Source organism: Bison bison, unplaced genomic scaffold (genome assembly GCF_000754665.1).
Source record: "Bison bison bison isolate TAMUID 2011002044 unplaced genomic scaffold, Bison_UMD1.0 scf7180017864481, whole genome shotgun sequence".
Classification (NCBI taxonomy): domain Eukaryota; kingdom Metazoa; phylum Chordata; class Mammalia; order Artiodactyla; family Bovidae; genus Bison; species Bison bison.
The window spans coordinates 3,688,757-3,706,024 of NW_011495041.1; the positions used below are offsets into that span (position 1 = coordinate 3,688,757).

General features: G+C 44.4%; 1 protein-coding gene across 3 annotated transcripts in view; it reads left to right on the plus strand.

The window, feature by feature from the left end:
* TIAM1 (T-cell lymphoma invasion and metastasis 1) overlaps window positions 1-17,268 on the plus strand; it is a 469,570-nt gene that overhangs the window by 401,220 nt on the left and 51,082 nt on the right. For all 3 annotated transcript variants that reach the window (XM_010862313.1, XM_010862311.1, XM_010862312.1), the window contains one exon: window positions 12,548-12,651. In XM_010862313.1, coding sequence (XP_010860615.1) covers window positions 12,548-12,651 — 104 coding nt within the window. The remainder of the gene's footprint in view (window positions 1-12,547; window positions 12,652-17,268) is intronic.

A 17,268-nucleotide genomic window follows, 5' to 3' on the forward strand; every position in this document is an offset into this window, starting at 1 on the left:
TACTCCTCAGTTAGCGAAGTATTATATGAACATCAATGTAGGAAAGCAAATCTAATCTAAAATAATTTTTGAAATAACTTTGATAAAACAAAAGCCCCTGATATCATGCCAGCTATAAGAATTATAATTCAGAGGGCATCCATGATGTCTTTCCAGGACTTCAAAATGTCTGTCTCTCTTACTTTAAGTTCTGTGCTTAAGGGTCAAGTACATTTGAGTTTTGTGATGGAGGCAGCTTGGCTTTATCATCCCTAAAATTCACTTGACCAATTGGCATAAAACAGGTGCCCTTGCTTAGATCAGCAAATAGTTTATGATATTACAATGAAGGGCTTCCCTGGGGTCTCAATGGTAAAGAATCTGCCTGCCAAAGCAGGAGACACGGGTTCAAGCCCTGGGTCAGGAAGATCTCCTGGAGAAGGAAATGGCAGCCCACTCCAGTATTCTTGCCTGGGGAATCCCATGCACAGAGGTGTCTGGCAGACTACAGTCCGTGGGATCGCAAAGCATCAGACACTACTAAGCGACTAATCAACAGTTACGATGAAAGCTCAGTGAACTAACAGTGTTAGTCACACAGTCGTGTCCAACGCTTTGTGACCCCATAGACTTCATGAAGCCCGCCAGGCTCCTCTGTCCATGGGATTCTCCAGGCAAGAATACTGAAGTGGGCTGCCATTGCTTCTAATTTGAAAAATGGTCTTTCCAGAAGTTGAGCTGGGTGGGTTAAGTGGCTGTGGCCCGCCCTAGCCCCTACCTGTTAAAGGCAGTTGGGGTGAGCCTTGGGTTTGGAGAGTCAGCCCCCCTGGATCTGATGCTGAGTGGAAAGATGGCCATCTGTGGTGGGCACTGGGAGCCCACCTGCAGGAAGTAGATTAAGCAGCCTTTGCTGTAACAGGAAAGGCTTCTGTGATAGCCAGGAGAGTCACGGCATCTTGGTCAGAGTGGAGGAAGCCGTTAGCCTTCTTTGATTTGCCCAGCAGTGCAAACCTGTGCCCGTGAAGTGCAAGGTTCTGTTTCTGGTTGGTGTTCCACACACATTGTCTGCAGCTCCATTCTGCAGACAGCCGGGAGGGAGGGGCGACACAGCGAGAGGAGCCACCCAGATTTGTCTTCCTGCGGGCGGGCAGGGTCTTGTTCTCCAGACTCACAGATAGCCAGGTGCGCGTGGCCTTCAAGATGTCTGCTGGGAAAATGTGGAACCGTGTGCGCTTTGTAAACTGCCGTGTGCAATGCTTACTGTCACCCAGCACAGGGCCCGCTCCCGAGTGCCCTGCTGGGGAAACCCCAGCGCCTGGTCCTGCCTTCCGGCTGGTGCTGATTAATGACACCATCAAGCCCTGTGTGTGGAAAAACAGTGTTGCTTCGGAGATGAAAAGCCTCCATTTGTATTATTTTAAAGAACATTAGTGGATTATAGTTTGACTTTCACAACAAGCTGATAAGATTGGGAAGAACTATATGTACAGTTTTTATGGATTAAAAAACTGTTCTGTGTAGAGAAACAGACTCTGGGATTTTGTGGAATGTGGTTGGAAAGAACTTGTCTTTCAGTTAAAATTGTAGTGTTTTTCCTACCCCGCCCCCTATAGAGTATATATAGCTCTCCTGAGGGTTCTTTTTTTTTTCCTTTATAATTGTTTTTATTTTATTTTCTTAGCTTGGGGGAGGGGTGAGTGTTTATATTGATCTTATATATTATGAGTGTTTTTATGGAGTTCTTATATGACAGTAAAATGGCTGAAAAGCAAAGCAAAATCATAGCCTAAGGATTGGGTTCCAGCTCAGTGTCTTTCCTCTGTGTGTGTGTGTGTGTGTGTGTGTGTGTGTGTGTGTGTGTGTGTGTTTGTGTGTGTGTGTGTGCGTGCATGCACACACGCACATTTAGTCACATCTGACTCTGCAACCCGTGGACTGTAGCCCACCAGGCTTCTCCATCCATGGAAATATCCAGCCAAGAATACTGGACTGTGTTGCCATTTCCCCTCCAGGGGATCTTCCCAACCCAGGGATAGAACCCATGTCTGCTGCATTGGGAAGCCCCAGTATCTTTACTGGCCATGTCTAACCTTTCCTTTTTCCCTTCCCCTCAGTTGTTTTTCACTCAGAGATTGAAACTCAGGTGTTAATAAAGACCTTTAAAAAGTCAGTTATGATTGGTTTTTCTTGGGAAATGTTTGGAGTATCTCTTAGTTTAACAAGCGTTGTTAATATATCTCATAAGGCAAAGATCTTTTTTGCCTTCCTCTGTTAAGTTCTAATGGGCTTGAATGGAACCTGAGTGAATGTACCTCATCCGAGTAAAGAGATTAATCAAAATGTAAGCTTACGTGCATGTGTTTGTACTTCTCCGAACCTCATTGTTTTCTATCCTGATAATGGTGAGTGGGACGTGCTAGCGGCAAAGGTTTCCTTGGTTACAGAAACAGTCCCATTATGATGTGAAAATAATTTTAAGAAGCAGAGAAATGATCACATCTGTTCACAACATTAAATGTTATTTATGGCAGCTTTTGTGATGGCCTATGGGTTCTGTCCTGCTGGGCTCAGCTCTGCCCTGAGGTTCCCCATTCTCTGAGGCCGCCCTGTGCTTGGTCACTCAGTCATGTCCAACTCTCGTAGCCCGCCAGGCTCCTCTGTCCATGGGATTCTCCAGGCAAGAGTACTGGAGTGGGCTGCCGTGGCCTGCTCCAGGGGTTCTGCCCGGCCCAGATCTCCTGCATTGCAGGCGGATTCTTTACCGAGCCACCCGCCCTGCTTATCCTGTTTTTAAAAATTGGGGTGTAATGGATGTATAACATTAGTTTCAGGAGTAGAACATAATGATTCTATGTTTGTATGTATTGCTATATGATCTGCACTGTGTCTAGTTAACATCCACCAGGACACATACTTTTTGTTTTTTCCTGATGGTGAGAACTTTTGAGGTTTACTTTCTTCAAATACAATACAGTATTATTAATTAGTGTGTGTGTGTGTGTGTGTGTATATGGCTTCCCAGCTGGCTCAGCAGTAAAGAATTCGCCTGCAATACGGGAGACGCAGGTTCCATCCCTGGGTCCAAAAGACCCCCTGAAGAAGGAAGTGGCAACCCACTCCAGTACTCTCGCCTGAGAAATCCCGCAGACAGAGGAGCCCGGCGGGCTGCAGTCCATGGGGTTCACAAAGAGTTGTACATGACTTTGTGACTAGACAGCAACAAATGTTGTACGTCTCCATGATTTATTTATTTTATAACTGTACATTTTTACCTTTTTACCCGTTTTACCTACCTGCCCCACCACCCCCTACCTCTGGCAATCTCCAGTCTGTTCTCTGTGTCCGTGAGGGCTTTTGCCGTGTTTTTAGATTCTACATATAAGTGAGATCGTACAGTATTTTCTTTCTCTGACTTATTTCACTTAGCATAATGCCCTCAAGGTCCATCCATGTTGTTAGATATAGTAGATTTCCTTTGGTTTTTAGGTCGGTTCAGTTCCGTCACTCAGTCGTGTCTGACTCTGCGACCCCATGGACTGCAGCACGCCAGGCTTCCCTGTCCACCACCAACTCCTGAAGCTTGCTGAAACTCATGTCCATCGAGTCGGTGATGCCATTCAACCGTCTCATCCTCTGTCGTCCTTTGGTTTTATAGCTGAATAATTCTCCATTGCCTACCCCCGCTCATCCTCTGTCCCTTTAGTTCTGGCCCTGTTCCGTCTCTGGTTCCAGGTATCACTGGCACTTCCTTTGTGCCACGTAGTGATGTGCTGGGTGCTGGGAAGAATGGAGTTGGGACAGGCAGTTCCTGTTCTTCTTGCTTCCTCGACCTGTTCTTAGCCTGTCTTCAGTTCTCTGAGCTGTCTGCATGTGCACTGGTGAGTAAATGGGGACAAAGAAAATAATTCCTTCAGTGTCTGTCGTTAGAGAAAAAGTCTCTTGTGGTGAAGGAAGCTAGAGTAGGAAGTTGCAAAATTCTGTTTGTATAGGGTTGCGTAGAAACTCAACAATGGTGTTCTATAAACTCTTCCCCTGGGAGGTGTTCACAGAAAGCCTTGAAGTGTGGGAGCAAGAACGTGGCTTTTCCTGGTTTAATTCCCTGTTCCTGCCATGCTGGTATCTCTCTTCAGCTCTCTTAAAGGGCACCACTGTCAATTCCTGCCTCTCTGGCTTTCTTTGATGACTTAAGTTCCGCTAACCACGTATTGGTCATCCACTACCTTGTAACAAACCACGGGAAACCACCATTAAATTTGCTCACTGCTGGGCCGGGCTCAGCTGGGTGCTTGGTCTGCTCTCCTTGCCTCAGTCAGTCTCGTTGGCTGTGCCATTTGGGCTTGACTGGGACTGAGTTAAGCTGGCCTTTTTCACATATTTGGTGATTGGCTGGCTGGACCCCTCTTTCTTTGAGGTCTTTCATTCTCAAGAAGCTACCTTGGGGGTTTTATCATATGATGGTCCAGCATTCCTGGAGGATCAGACCCCAAACTATAAAGCCACATGAGACCTTAGCTCAGAATTCACATATCACCACTTGGGTCACATGCTGCTGTTCAAATCAAGTCACAGTTCAGTTCAGTCGCTCAGTCGTGTCCAACTCTTTGTGACCCCATGAATCACACACGCCAGGCCTCCCTGTCCATCACCAACTCCCAGAGTTCACTCAGACTCACGTCCATCGAGTCAGTGATGCCATCCAGCCATCTCATCCTCTGTCGTCCCCTTCTCCTCTTGCCCCCAACCCCTCCCAGCATCAAAGTGTTTTCCAGTGAGTCAACTCTTTGCATGAGGTGGCCAAAGTACTGGAGTTTCAGCTTTAGCATCATTCCTTCCAAAGAAATCCCAGGGCTGATCTCCTTCAGAATGGACTGGTTGGATCTCCTTGCAGTCCAAGGGACTCTCAAGAGTCTTCTCCAACACCACAGTTCAAAAGCATCAATTCTTCGGCTCAGCTTTCTTCACAGTCCAACTCTCACATCCATACATGACCACAGGAAAAACCATAGCCTTGACTAGACGGACCTTTTTTGGCAAAGTAATGTATGTCTCAGCTTTTGAATATGCTATCTAGGTTGGTCATAACTTTTCTTCCAAGGAGTAAGCGTCTTTTAATTTCATGGCTGCAGTCACCATCTGCAGTGATTTTGGAGCCCCCCAAAAATAAAGTCTGACACTGTTTCCACTGTTTCCCCATCTATCAAGTCACAAGAGCAGCCCAAATTCATGGGGTGTGGAGACAGACACAGAGATCCATGCTTACAGGAGCAGGAAGAATCATCACTGTCATCTTTGCTGCCTTTTCTCTGTCTCTCCTCTTTTATTAATTTTTATCTTCAGTTAAGGGCAGAAGCAGAGCACGGGGTAAAAAAAGAATATATGTTTTAGAATCAGATAGACCCACACTTATTGATTCATAGGACTTCTTTTATATTCTAGATATTCGTACTTTTGCCAGTTATACGAGTTGAAGATAACTTTTCTCAGTCTGCAGTGTATCTTGTTGCCCTCGTGTTGCCTTTTGACAAAGGAAAGTTTTTAATTTTAGTAAAATCTGATTTTCTGTTTCCTAGGATTTGTGCTTTTTTCTCTCTTGTTTAAGAAATCCTTCTCTCTCTCCCCTGGGTAACAAACATTTTCTTCTGTTATTTCCTGCTGAAAGATTTATATTTTGAACTTTTCCCTTTCTGGTTTATACTTCCCTGGCACTGATTCTTGTGAATGATGGGAGTTAGGGTCCAGCTTTTTGTTTCCCCATGTGGGTAGTCATTATCAAATGTTCCATTCTTTTCCCCCAGATCTGCAGTGCCACATCTGCTGTGCATCACACTTCCACACATGGGTGGGGCTGTTTCTGGGACTCTCTGTTCTGTTAGCCTGTCTTCTTGCTAATTCTGCACTGCTTTGTATTACTGTTAACTTTAAATGCATGCTGATATCTGGAAGGGGAAGTACCCCAGTCTTGCTTTTTCTTTCCCCGCCACACCCCTCTAAAACTGTCTTTGGTATTACTGGCCTTTTGCTCGTTCATAGCAAATTTTGTTCCAGAAATAATGCTGCCAGTGTGGTCTGTCTGAATTCAGATCCCTCGCTATTTGTTGAGATTTATATTATAGCCTCATACGTGGCCTGCTTGCCTACATTGCTAATCCTTGGAAAAAACATGCATCCTCAAATTCTTGTGCGTAGGGTTTAAAATACACTCGTGGGTCAGGCTCAATAATTCTTGATGTTTACCTCTTCTGTAGCCTGACTAAATCTATTTTGTCTGGCATTTGAAGAGCATTCTTTACGTTTGCCTGATTTTCTACCCCGATACTTTCAGTCTTCTTTGTCTTTTTTGTTTAGTCTATTTCTTATGTATAGCATGTAGGTGAGGCTTTGTGTGACGTTATTTTGGTTTTTATCTAAACATGAAGTTTAATATTGCATTTAGTCTACATCACATTTATTTAGAAGATCCACATATCTTGGCTCGTTTCTCTCATCATATTTTGCTATCTTGATCTCGTTTATCCTTCCTGCCCTTCCTAGTCCTCTTCTGGGTTGAATTTCTAAATTCCACTTTCCCCTTTCAACTTACACAATCTAATTATATTCTATTCAGTGGTTGCCCTTAATTTTTTTTTTTTTTTTGCCCTTAAAATTTTAACGTCTCCTGAAGCATAAAAGGATCGTGAAATGATTTAAATATAGTCACCCACCATGGCTTGAGTTTCATCTTGTGTTTTTGGAACAAATGCCTTTTGCGTGTGTGTATGAAGTGTCGTGACTTGCCTGTTTGTGTTGTGTTGTTCAGCCGCTCAGTTGTGTCCAGCTCCTTGTGACCCTGCGGCAGCAGCACCCCAGGCCTCCCTGCCCTTCACCATCTCCTGGAGCTTGTCCTGTGTGTATATCAGCTCTTATTTATCATCTCACCTTGTCTACCAGATTATGCATGTGTGTGTATACATATTTTCCCACCCAAAATACATCCTTTAGAGAATTTTTTTAGGAAAGTTCTGTATTACTAAGCTTTCTCACTCTTTGTCAAATGTTTCTTATTGTAAATTTTTCTTCTTGAACACTATTTTGACTTGATATTATGTCAGTCTTGTGTTGACAGTTTGAGAATTTGAGGATGTCTGTGCTTTAGTGAGGTAATGTCTTCAAATAGGCCTTTCAAACGTCTTTCTTAAGCTTTTATTCTTATCCATTGAGTGCTTAATTTCACTGTTTACAGCTCTCATTTCTAAAAATTTTACAAATTTACCTAATCTTTTTTGAAAGTCTCTCTTTTGTTGTTCCTTTTTCTTTTTTTTTTGCAGCATACTCATTTGACAATCTGATAATTACGGTATTATTCCTAGGAAATCTCCTTCTGCCTGTTGGCTGCTGTGTCTCCATCATGGGGAGCTGGTTCTCCTTGTATTGTATAATGATGGATTGTGGTTCTTGTTGGACCAAGCTTATGCCTGACCATTAATATGAAACCATCATTAAGGGTGATTCCCTCCAGAACAGACTTGTTTCTTGCCTTCTGCCAGAGGCCCTTGGAATACAAATTTAGAGAAACTTTAAGGCAGTTTTTCATCTTGAGTATCACGTACTGAATGTTTGTGTTCTGCCAGATTTCCTACATTGAAGTCCTAACCCACAACGGGAGGTTTATTAGGAGTTGGGGGCCGTTGGGAGGTAATTAGGTTCAGATGAAGTTACCGGCTGGGGCTCCCATAATGGGATTAGTGTCCTTGTAAGAAGAGGAAGAGAGACCAGGGTTCACCCCTCTCACCTTGCACACACAAGGAGAGGTCGTGTGGGTACCAGGGAGGTGGCAGCCATCTGCCAGCCAGGGGAAGGGCCTCACCCTGGAAGGAATGCATTGGCACCCTGATCTTTGACTTCCAGTCTCCAGAACTGAGACAAATAACTGTCTGTTGTTTAAGCCCCCCAGTCTGCGGTCTTAGTTTCACCAACCCGAGTAGATGAAGATGTCGGAGTCTCCAGAATGGAGGACATAGTGTAAATTTGAATCTCCAGCACCCGTGGGGCCAGCCCATAGGTCTCGTCTCCAAGAAGCGCCCCCTCTTTCTCCCCGCTCTTGTATCCCAGAGTATAGGCAGAGTTAGATCAGCTTCTTTTTCTTTCTTTTTTCTCTTTCACATGTGAGTACTTTAATTTTTAATCTAGTTTTAAATTTTTGTTGGAATATAGCTGCTTTACAGTGTTGTGTTAGTTTCTCCTGTATCGCCCAATGAAGCAGCCGTCTGTAAACATGTTATCCCCTCCCTTGTGTGTCCTTCCCGTTCAGGTCACAGCAGTGCATTAAGTAGAGTTTCCTGTGCCATGCAGTATGTTCTCATCAGTTGTACCTGTTTTATACATTTGTTGTCTGTTGTTCAGCTGCTCGGTCGTGCCTGACTCTCTGCGACCCCGTGGACTGAAGCACGCCAGGCTTCCCTGTCCTCCACTGTTTCCCGGAGTTTATTCAAACTGACGTCCATCGAGTCAGTGATGCCATCCACCCTTCTCATCCTCTGTTGTCCCCTTCTCCTTCTGCCCTCAGTCTTGCCAGCATCAGGGTCTCTTCCAGTGAGTCGGCTTTTCACATCAGGTGGCCAAAGTATTGGAGCTTCGGCATCACTCCTTCCAATGGAGTACACAGTACTTTAAAAAAAGAAAAAAGTCTTTTTCTGTCTTTTCAGGGTGAGCGTATAGTCCTTCAAGAGAACCCTATGAACGTGGGAGATTTGGTTGTAACTCCCTGACTTGTACTGACCAACACCTGTTTTCTGTCTTCTGACTTCAGTTAAAGCCAAGGCCTCCAGGGCTGTGTTCCCAGGTGGCACTGATTCTGCTGGTGGGCTGTGTTCGCGTGTCTTTTTGATTGTGACAGTGACTGGGGAATGCAGACGGTGTTCCGTGCCCAGGCCCAGGGAGGTTAGTGCCCTGTGTACCTGCCACGTGTAGTTTTCTTCCCAAACGTTGTCCCCTCCTGACACCAACAGCATCCCACCCCCTTTAGGAAACACTGCGCTGGAGGTAGATATGGAGTTTGGAGGTAGATGGTGAGTTATCTAGCCCTGCCATGGCTTTGGGACGGGCCCATTGCTCCAGCTTCCTTTGTCTTCATTTTGGACTCTGGGGTTTCTTAGAGCTCAGCTTTATGTTTAAAAAGGATTCAGGGGGCCTTCCCTGGTGGTCCAGTAGTTACTGCTCCCTGCTTCCACTTCAGGGAGCAGAGGTTCGATCCCTGGTTGGGGAACTGCCCACGTGCTGTGCAGTATGAGCAGAAAATAATAATAATAAAAATGAAATAAAAAGGATTCTGTTCTATTTTACTTAGCATTTGTAAGTGTTTTTGTAGAATTAGGGTGGGGGGTTGCTTCCGTTTCAGGATACCTGGCCTGTGTTAGCAATGGAAATCCTTTCATTCATTTCCCACTGTTTTGTGAGCATCCTCTGACCCCAGGTATTATAATGTGCAGCGGGGATATGCAGGGTCACAGCATCTGGCTGTACAGAATGGGGGTTACCATTGTGCATACTGCAGCATGAAGGTGACCTCGTGTGTCTTACAGCCTGGCTGTCAGCCTACTGCTGAGGGAGCCATGGTTCCTGCCATTTCAGAGCTTAATGCTGTTCAAATCTTCTCCTCCTCTCTAGCCCCAGCATCTAGATCATTGCCCGCATTTCAAGTATTCAATCACTATTTTGCCCCCCTCTGGCGGTGACGGTATGACATAGTTGATGTCCACCAAGTTAACTGAACTTTCTTTGGCAGCTTCCACCATATTATTGAGTGGTGGTGGTTTAGTTGCTAAGTCGTGTTCAATTCTTGCAATCCAATGGACTGTAGCCCCCTTGCTCCTCTGTCCATGGAATTTATAGTGAGTTAGTAATTAAAAGAAGTGCAGGAAAATCGCAGAGCCAGAGCAAAGGCGCAGGAAGGGTGGGCACAGATAGAAACTTACAAACCATGCAAGCTTCACTTCCTTGGTGCTCCCTTCCAGAGGAAGGGAAGGGACCACAGGATGCAGTTCTGGAGCAAGGTTTGCTCAGGGCTTGGCTTCTTCCCTTAGTTTCCCAGTCAACCTAGAATCTGATCTGAATGTGATGCCAAACACAGGCTCATGACTGTGATGGTGTCACTGGAGTAAGGTAGCCTCTTTTCAGACTGACGCTTTCATCCCAGGAGTCAGAAAGTGGCTCCTTCTACCCATGTTTCTTCTCTTTCTTTCCTTTTCTTTTATCTGGTTACAGTATGGTGCTGTAGTCCCTGACCTAGTGCCTGGAATATTCTAATAGTCATCAAACCAATTTCTTATCAGACTAGCTAGAGGTTTGTAAATATCCGAGAGACTTGTTGCTCCTGGTCTGGTCCATGGACCTGCAGTGTTGATTGGTATCATGGAGTATGTAAGAAATGCAGAATCATAGTTCTGACCCTATTCTGTTTGAATCTGCATGACAGAAATCCCCAGGCAGCTCAGATGCTTTTTAAATTTGAGAAGCCTCCCAGAGGAAAGTGATCTTAATGTTCTCTTCCCCAGCACAGGGCTTATTGTAGTCAACCCTTTAGTCACTAAGTCGTGTTCGACCCCATAGACGGGAGCCCGCCAGGCTCCTCTGTCTGTGGGATTCTCCAGGCAAGAACACTGGAGTCAGGACTTGGTAAAATAGGAAAGAAAGTTGCCTGCACTTCTGCATGGAATATGGTGGAAAGAGTGGGTGTTATAAGATGTTTGAGGTTTGCCAGATGATGTCTATGAAGCAGTTATTCGTGTTTTTTAAATAATTGTATTTATTCATTTTTGGCTGTGTTGGATCTTCGTTGCTGTATGGGCTTTTCTATAGTTGCAGTCCATGGGGGCTACTCTTCATTGCAGGGCACAGGCTTCTCATTGAGGTGGCTTCTCTAGTTGCAGGACATGGGCTCTAGGGCGAGCAGGCTTCATTAGTTATGACACGTGGGCTCAGTAGTTGCCACTCTCAGACTCTAGAGCGCAGGGTCTGCAGTTGTGGCACATGCCTTAGTTGCTCCACAGCATGTGGGATGCTCCCAGCCCAGGAACTGAACCTGTATCTCCTGCATTGGCAGGCGGATTCTTAACCACTCAACCACCAGGGATGCCCCAAAACAGTTATTTTTAAAATGTTCTTCTCAAAATGCTTTATTCAGTTGTCCTAGCAATTAATTGATCCAACAATTAATTTGTTGATTATAAATCAATTGAATCTCCTAATTTAATTTTATTTAAGTTTTATTATATGTATTATGGGCTTCCCCGGTGGCTGAGTGGTAAAGAACCCGTCTGCAATGCAGGAGCTCCAGGAGACATGGGTTCTGTCCCTGGGTTTAGGAAGATGCCCTGGAGGAGGGCATGGCAACCCATTCCAGTATTCTTACCTGGCGAATCGCATGGACAGAGGACCCTCATGGGCTACAGTCCATAGGGTCGCAGAGTCGGACACGACTGAAGCAGCTTACCACGCATGTGTATATATCATAAATTATTGTATTAGCTGGGCCTGTGGTGACAGACACCTTGGACTGAGTGACTTAACCAACAGACATTTATTTCTCATAGTTTTCGAGCTGGGAAGTCCAAGGCCACGCTTGTTGTTGAGGGCTCCCTTCCTGGCTTGCAGGTGGCTGTTTTCAGTGACCTCACAGGAGAGGAGGGGAGTTCTGGTTTCTCTTCCAGTGACACTAATGACACTAATCCCATCATGGAGGTCCACTCTCAAGACCTCCTCTAAGCCTCCTTAGCTCCCAAATGCCTCATCTCTAATACCCCACTGGTGGTTAGGGCTTTACATATGAATTTGGCGGGGGTTGGGGGGGAGCGGTAAACATTCAGTTCAGTTCAATTCAGTTGCTCAGTCATGTCTGACTCTTTGTGACCCCATGAACTGCAGCACGCCAGGCCTCCCTGTCCATCACCAACTCCCAGAGTTTACCCAAACTCATGTGCATTGAGTGATGATGGCATCCAGCCATCTCATCCTTTGTCATCCCCTTCTCTTTCCGCCTTCAATCTTTCCCAGCATCAGGATCTTTTCTAATGAGTCAGTTCCTTGCATTAGGTGGCCAAAGTACTGGAGTTTCAGCTTCAGCATTAGTCCTTCCAATGAATATTCAGGGCTGATAAACATTCAGTCCATAGCAAATATTGTATATTATAAAATATATATTATAAATAGTAAAAACGTATTATAAAGTAATAATAATAGTGGTAATGATAAAGACAGCTAAACTAGCATGTATTGAACCAGGGTCGTGGCGCCCATACTTGGAGGGTTTAACAATATATGGACACATCATAGGCTTGAGGCTATCCAGTTGGCTTGGTGCCAGGGAGATGCAGGTTCCATCCATGGGTCCAGAAGATCCCCTGGAGCAGCAAATGGCAACCTGCTCCCATAGTCTTGCCTGGGAAATCCCATGGACAGAGGAGCCTGGCGAGCTGCAGTCCGTGGGGTCGCAAAGAGTGGGACATGACTGAGCGCACGTGAGCTTGACGCCATGCTCCCTTGCCCTTGTGGCGGTGGCTGTATGTGCTGACCCGTGTGTGATTTCATCTTGCAGGCCACAGCCTCTGCAGCGAGCAGGGCAGCAGTGCTGAGGCTGCTCCGGAGGAGGCGGAAGGGCCGGACTTGGAATCCTCAGATGATACTGATCACAGCAGCAAGGTGAGAGATTTCCATTTTCACATCCCATGTCTCGAACCACCAAAGAATCACAGCTGACACGTCACCTCTGCAGCTGTGTGTGGTGGGAAGGCCCCTCCACGGGACGGAAGTGTTTCTACTTCTGAGAGGTCACTAAATAGGATATGGCATCCTAATGATAGCCGTGAGAACAAACCCAGATGTGACAATATAAGCCAGAGCTCACTCTTAATGAACTAAAGTCTGTGTCCATCCTGTTTCCTTCTTATGTCCTCCCTTTCTGTATGAGGAAAAGGCATCATGAGTGTAACTGGGTCAGGTATACTTTCCTGCTACTCACGGTTTCTATAAGGAACCGCATTTGCATGATCTCTGTTTAGTTCTTGTGAAGAGCGAACATCTTTTACATTAAAGGGAAAGAGACCATCGATTTGTCCATCCAAATACAGCGTGCTCAGCTGCTTGAGCGCTGTGACGATGTTCTTATTCTGACTCTTGGGTGCTGTTATGAGTTTGTTTTCCATAATTCATCATGCTTTATTTCCACTTCCTAAAGTGTTCCATGTGTCAGTAACCTCTTTTCATCACAGGGTCCCAATTTAAAACCTCTATTACCTATAGCCGAAAGATGCCTCTGCAGCAAAAAGCATGTGTGATTATGTCCGTATTTATTCATCTTTTTTTTGAGAATGTAGTTGACATATTTATGTTGGTTCCCTTGCTTATCAATATTGCTTGACGTTTACCAGTCATTTAACCTGAACAAATCATATAACTTTAAATTATACTTTTGTTTTCTCATCTACAATATCAGGGTGCTTCTTGCCCTTGTCCAGTGATTGGATGATGCAGTGGGTCAAAAAATATAACTGATGCTGTTAATGGAAAAGGGAAGTCGCTCAGTCGTGCTTGACTCTTAGCGACCCCATGGACTGCAGCCTACCAGGCTCCTCTGTCCATGAGATTTTCCAGGCAAGAGTACTGGAGTGGGGTGCCATTGCCTTCTCCAGGGGATCTTCCCAACCCAGGGATTGAACCTGGGTCTCCCGCATTGCAGGCAGATGCTTTACCATCTGAGCCACCAGGGAAGTCCACTGTTAATGGAATTAGACTTAATAGGAAAAGATTGTTTTAAAAACCTGCATTTCTATGTGCATGTGTTTGTGTCTCTTTTTGTCTTCATATATCTTTGTAGGACTTTCTTTTTTAAAAAAATTTATTTATTTTTTAATTGAAGGATAATTGCTTTACAGAATTTTCTTGGTATACATATGTCCCCATAGGTATACATAAGTCCCACATCCATATGTAGGACTTTCTTGAGTGCCTGTGTTTGACTCTCTTCAATGTCTTTTTTTTACCCATATGTTTCTCTTTTGCCATCATAGGATCATCATTCTCAGTGTCTTAAGTTGAACACTGTAAATTTTAGTATTTGAAAGTAATTGTAACATTTATAAATTTAATATTTATAGACTGAAAGCCTTTATGTGGTCAGTTATTAATTTAAAAGCCAGTAAACGGAAATATATGTTTCATTTAAAGCCAAAAACACAGACAAAGGCTTGTTTATAGTTCCTTTTTATTTATGTGGCCTTTTACCTACTTTCTTGGGAAGGTGGGGGAGGGTGATGGCCCTTGAGAGAAATAGATATTTCCATGCAATATAAGGTATTTTGAAGGCTCTTTATTAAATCATTGTGTTATTAAGCTAAACGTGTTATTTTCAGTCTCTAATTTGATTTGGGAATACAGTATCTAAGACATTCATTTTTTAACACTTTTAAACTTGGATCCCTTTTACCTCGCTCCAGTAGCCCAGTGTTCCCCTGCCTTTGTGGATTTTAAGGGACTGTTTCCGCTTTAAATGCAGTGAGTCACGGAGGCCTTAGCAGGGCCCTCTGTAATATGAGGTCCTGGCAATAGGGAGGAAGGAAGAGGCCCAGGGTTCTGTCGCCTCATCCCAGGTGCCTCTCTGGCTTCACGGCTCTTTCTCCTGAGAGCAAAGCCCTGGAACGTGCCTGGAGCAGACAGGGTCAAACAAAGCGGCAGGAGATGCTATTCCTGGAGTTCACTGTGGAAAGGCGCAGACGGCGCTCATAAAAGAGAATTTCTGCAAAGGTATTGACAAGTTTGGGTGATGATCTGAGCATTTTTAAAGAACATACAGTGGTCTCAGTGACACCAGAGGTTAGGATCATAGTCCTTTTTTCCAGGTTGGATGTAGGAAGCACCATGATTCTCTACTTGAAAGCACTGCTTCCTAGTGTGGAGTTGATTTCAGATTTTATCTTTGTTTGAACAGTTCTGTTATTAGTAATAAATGAGAGCTAATCCATGGGGTCACAAAGGGTCGGACACAGCTGAGTGGCTAACACACAATACTTATGTGTGCTGGTGTTAGTTGTTCAGTTGTGCCTGACTCTTTGCGACCCTGTGGACTGTAGCCCGCCAGGCTCCTCTGTCCATGGGATTCTCCAGGCAAGAATACTGAAGTGGGTTGCCATTCCCTTCTCCAGGGAATCTTCCCGACCGAGGAGTCGAATCCAGGTCTCCTGCATTGTGGGCAGATTCTCTACCGTCTATAGTGTCTTGTATATATTGGGTGTTATTCTAGTATTAACCAGTCTCATCCTCAAAATACCCCTGGGAAACAGATACTGTTATTCCCTCTATTTTATAGATGATGATTTTGGAACAGAGAGGTTAAGCAACTTACTGAAGGTCACACAGCTCTGAGAGGGCAAAACACGGCTCTGTGTTCTTTATTGCTTTGCTAAAATGACCTCCTGGCCAGATGGGTATGGTCTGGTAGTAAATACCAGGTTTCAAAAAATGAAGGAAGTAGTTAATGACTGAAGTAATTAATTAATTAATAGGCCAGTTTAGATACAGTTGAACTTTGAACAACACGGGGTTGAATTGGGAGAGTCTGTTTATAGGTGGATATTTTTCCAATAGTCCATAGCCAATCTGGGTTTGATCTACAGATGCAGAACCATGGATGTGGAGGAAAAACGTGGATATGTAAGAACTATGTTTATGGGGGTGATGGGAAATGTAAGTTATATGTAGATTTTTGATTTTGAAGATGTTTCGCACCTCTAACCCCTCAGTTGTTCAAGAGTCAACTATATACTCATTAGCCACTTAAGTATTTTTCTAATGCTTATTAAGCTTTGTGAGTATCTTTTGTCATGATTTAAAGTAACAGCAAGTGTATATTTTAAGTTTCTTGATTAAGGTATTCTTTTAATATAGCTCCTATATCATTGTGTGATTTTTCTTGAGAAAAAAGCAAACATTCATTTTTAAGTTGTTGTTGTTCAGTTGCTCAGTCGTGTCTGACTCTTTGTGACCCCATGGACTGCAGCATGCCAGGATCCCCTCCCTTTCAATGTCTCCTGGAGTTTGCTCAGATTCATGTCCATTAAGTTGGTGATGCCATCCAACCAGCTCATCCTCTATCGTCCCCTTCTCCCGCCCTCAATCTTTCCCAGCATCAGGGTCTTTTCCAGTGAGTCGGCTCTTTGTATCAGGTGGCCGAAGTATTGGAGCTTCAGCTTCAGCATCATCCTTCCAATGAATATTCCGGGGTGATTTCCTTAGGATTGACTGGTTTGATCTCCTTGCAGTCCACGGGACTCTCAAAAGTCTTCTCCAACACCACAATTCAAAAGCATCAAAATTTAAGTTGTAAGCTGCCTAATAGTGGAAGGACAATTTCACCTTAATTTGAATGCTCCAGACTAGGTGTAGAATATAAAAGTAAAGAGAAACAAACAAACAAACAAGTGAAATGAAACAAGTAATCATGTTTTAAAAATTCTGGCTGAATGCATGAAGACTGTTGGTTTTTGTTTAATGTTGTTGCTGCTCTTCCTAAGTGAATTGTCTTCATGAAACAGTGGGCAGGATAAGGAGAATGCATGTTGGAGTTTTGTTTTTACAAATTTTTCTGATTGCAGTTCTTGCTATGTGTGGTCTTTTGGGGTTGAGCAAATAGATAATTGTGAGTTTTGTTGCTGAGCGGTGGTGACAGGGGAATGTCACGTCCATGGGGAGGGGGGTGGGACTTTCACACTGCAGGGGCAGCCTGGCGGCCTTTCTCTCTGTAAGCCGCCTGCTTGCTCTTGTGACTGTGGGTGACAACCTCAAAGGACCTCCTCACCACCACCTCTGCCCCCGACTTGTTTCCCTGCTTCTAATAAAAAACTCTTGTCCCTTGAAATGAATGCTAATTAGCTCCGGGCAGTCCCGTCCTGCATTCCAGACCCCTGGCAGCTGTGATTTTGTTTTCCCCGTAGTAGCTGATGTATGAGAGTCATTCATTTTCAGAGCATTTCCGATGGGAAAGCCTTCTTTTATCTTTTTAACTCACAGTGTGATTGTCTTGGAAATGTTTGCTTTTGTAACAAAGCGTTCAGGGAAAACGTGAAAACATCAAATTTTGTTTTTTTTTAAATAATAAATTGGGTTTTTAGTGCCTGCTCCTGACTTGACTCTTCGAGGGGTGTCTTCGAAGTTGTTTGAACCGGGCGGGTTTAGTATTCCTGTGCAGTGCAGGCTGCTGGCCAATCAGCTGATCTCAGTCCGCAGAGTAGAGATGCTCACATGCCAGAGAGGCTTTTTTTTTTT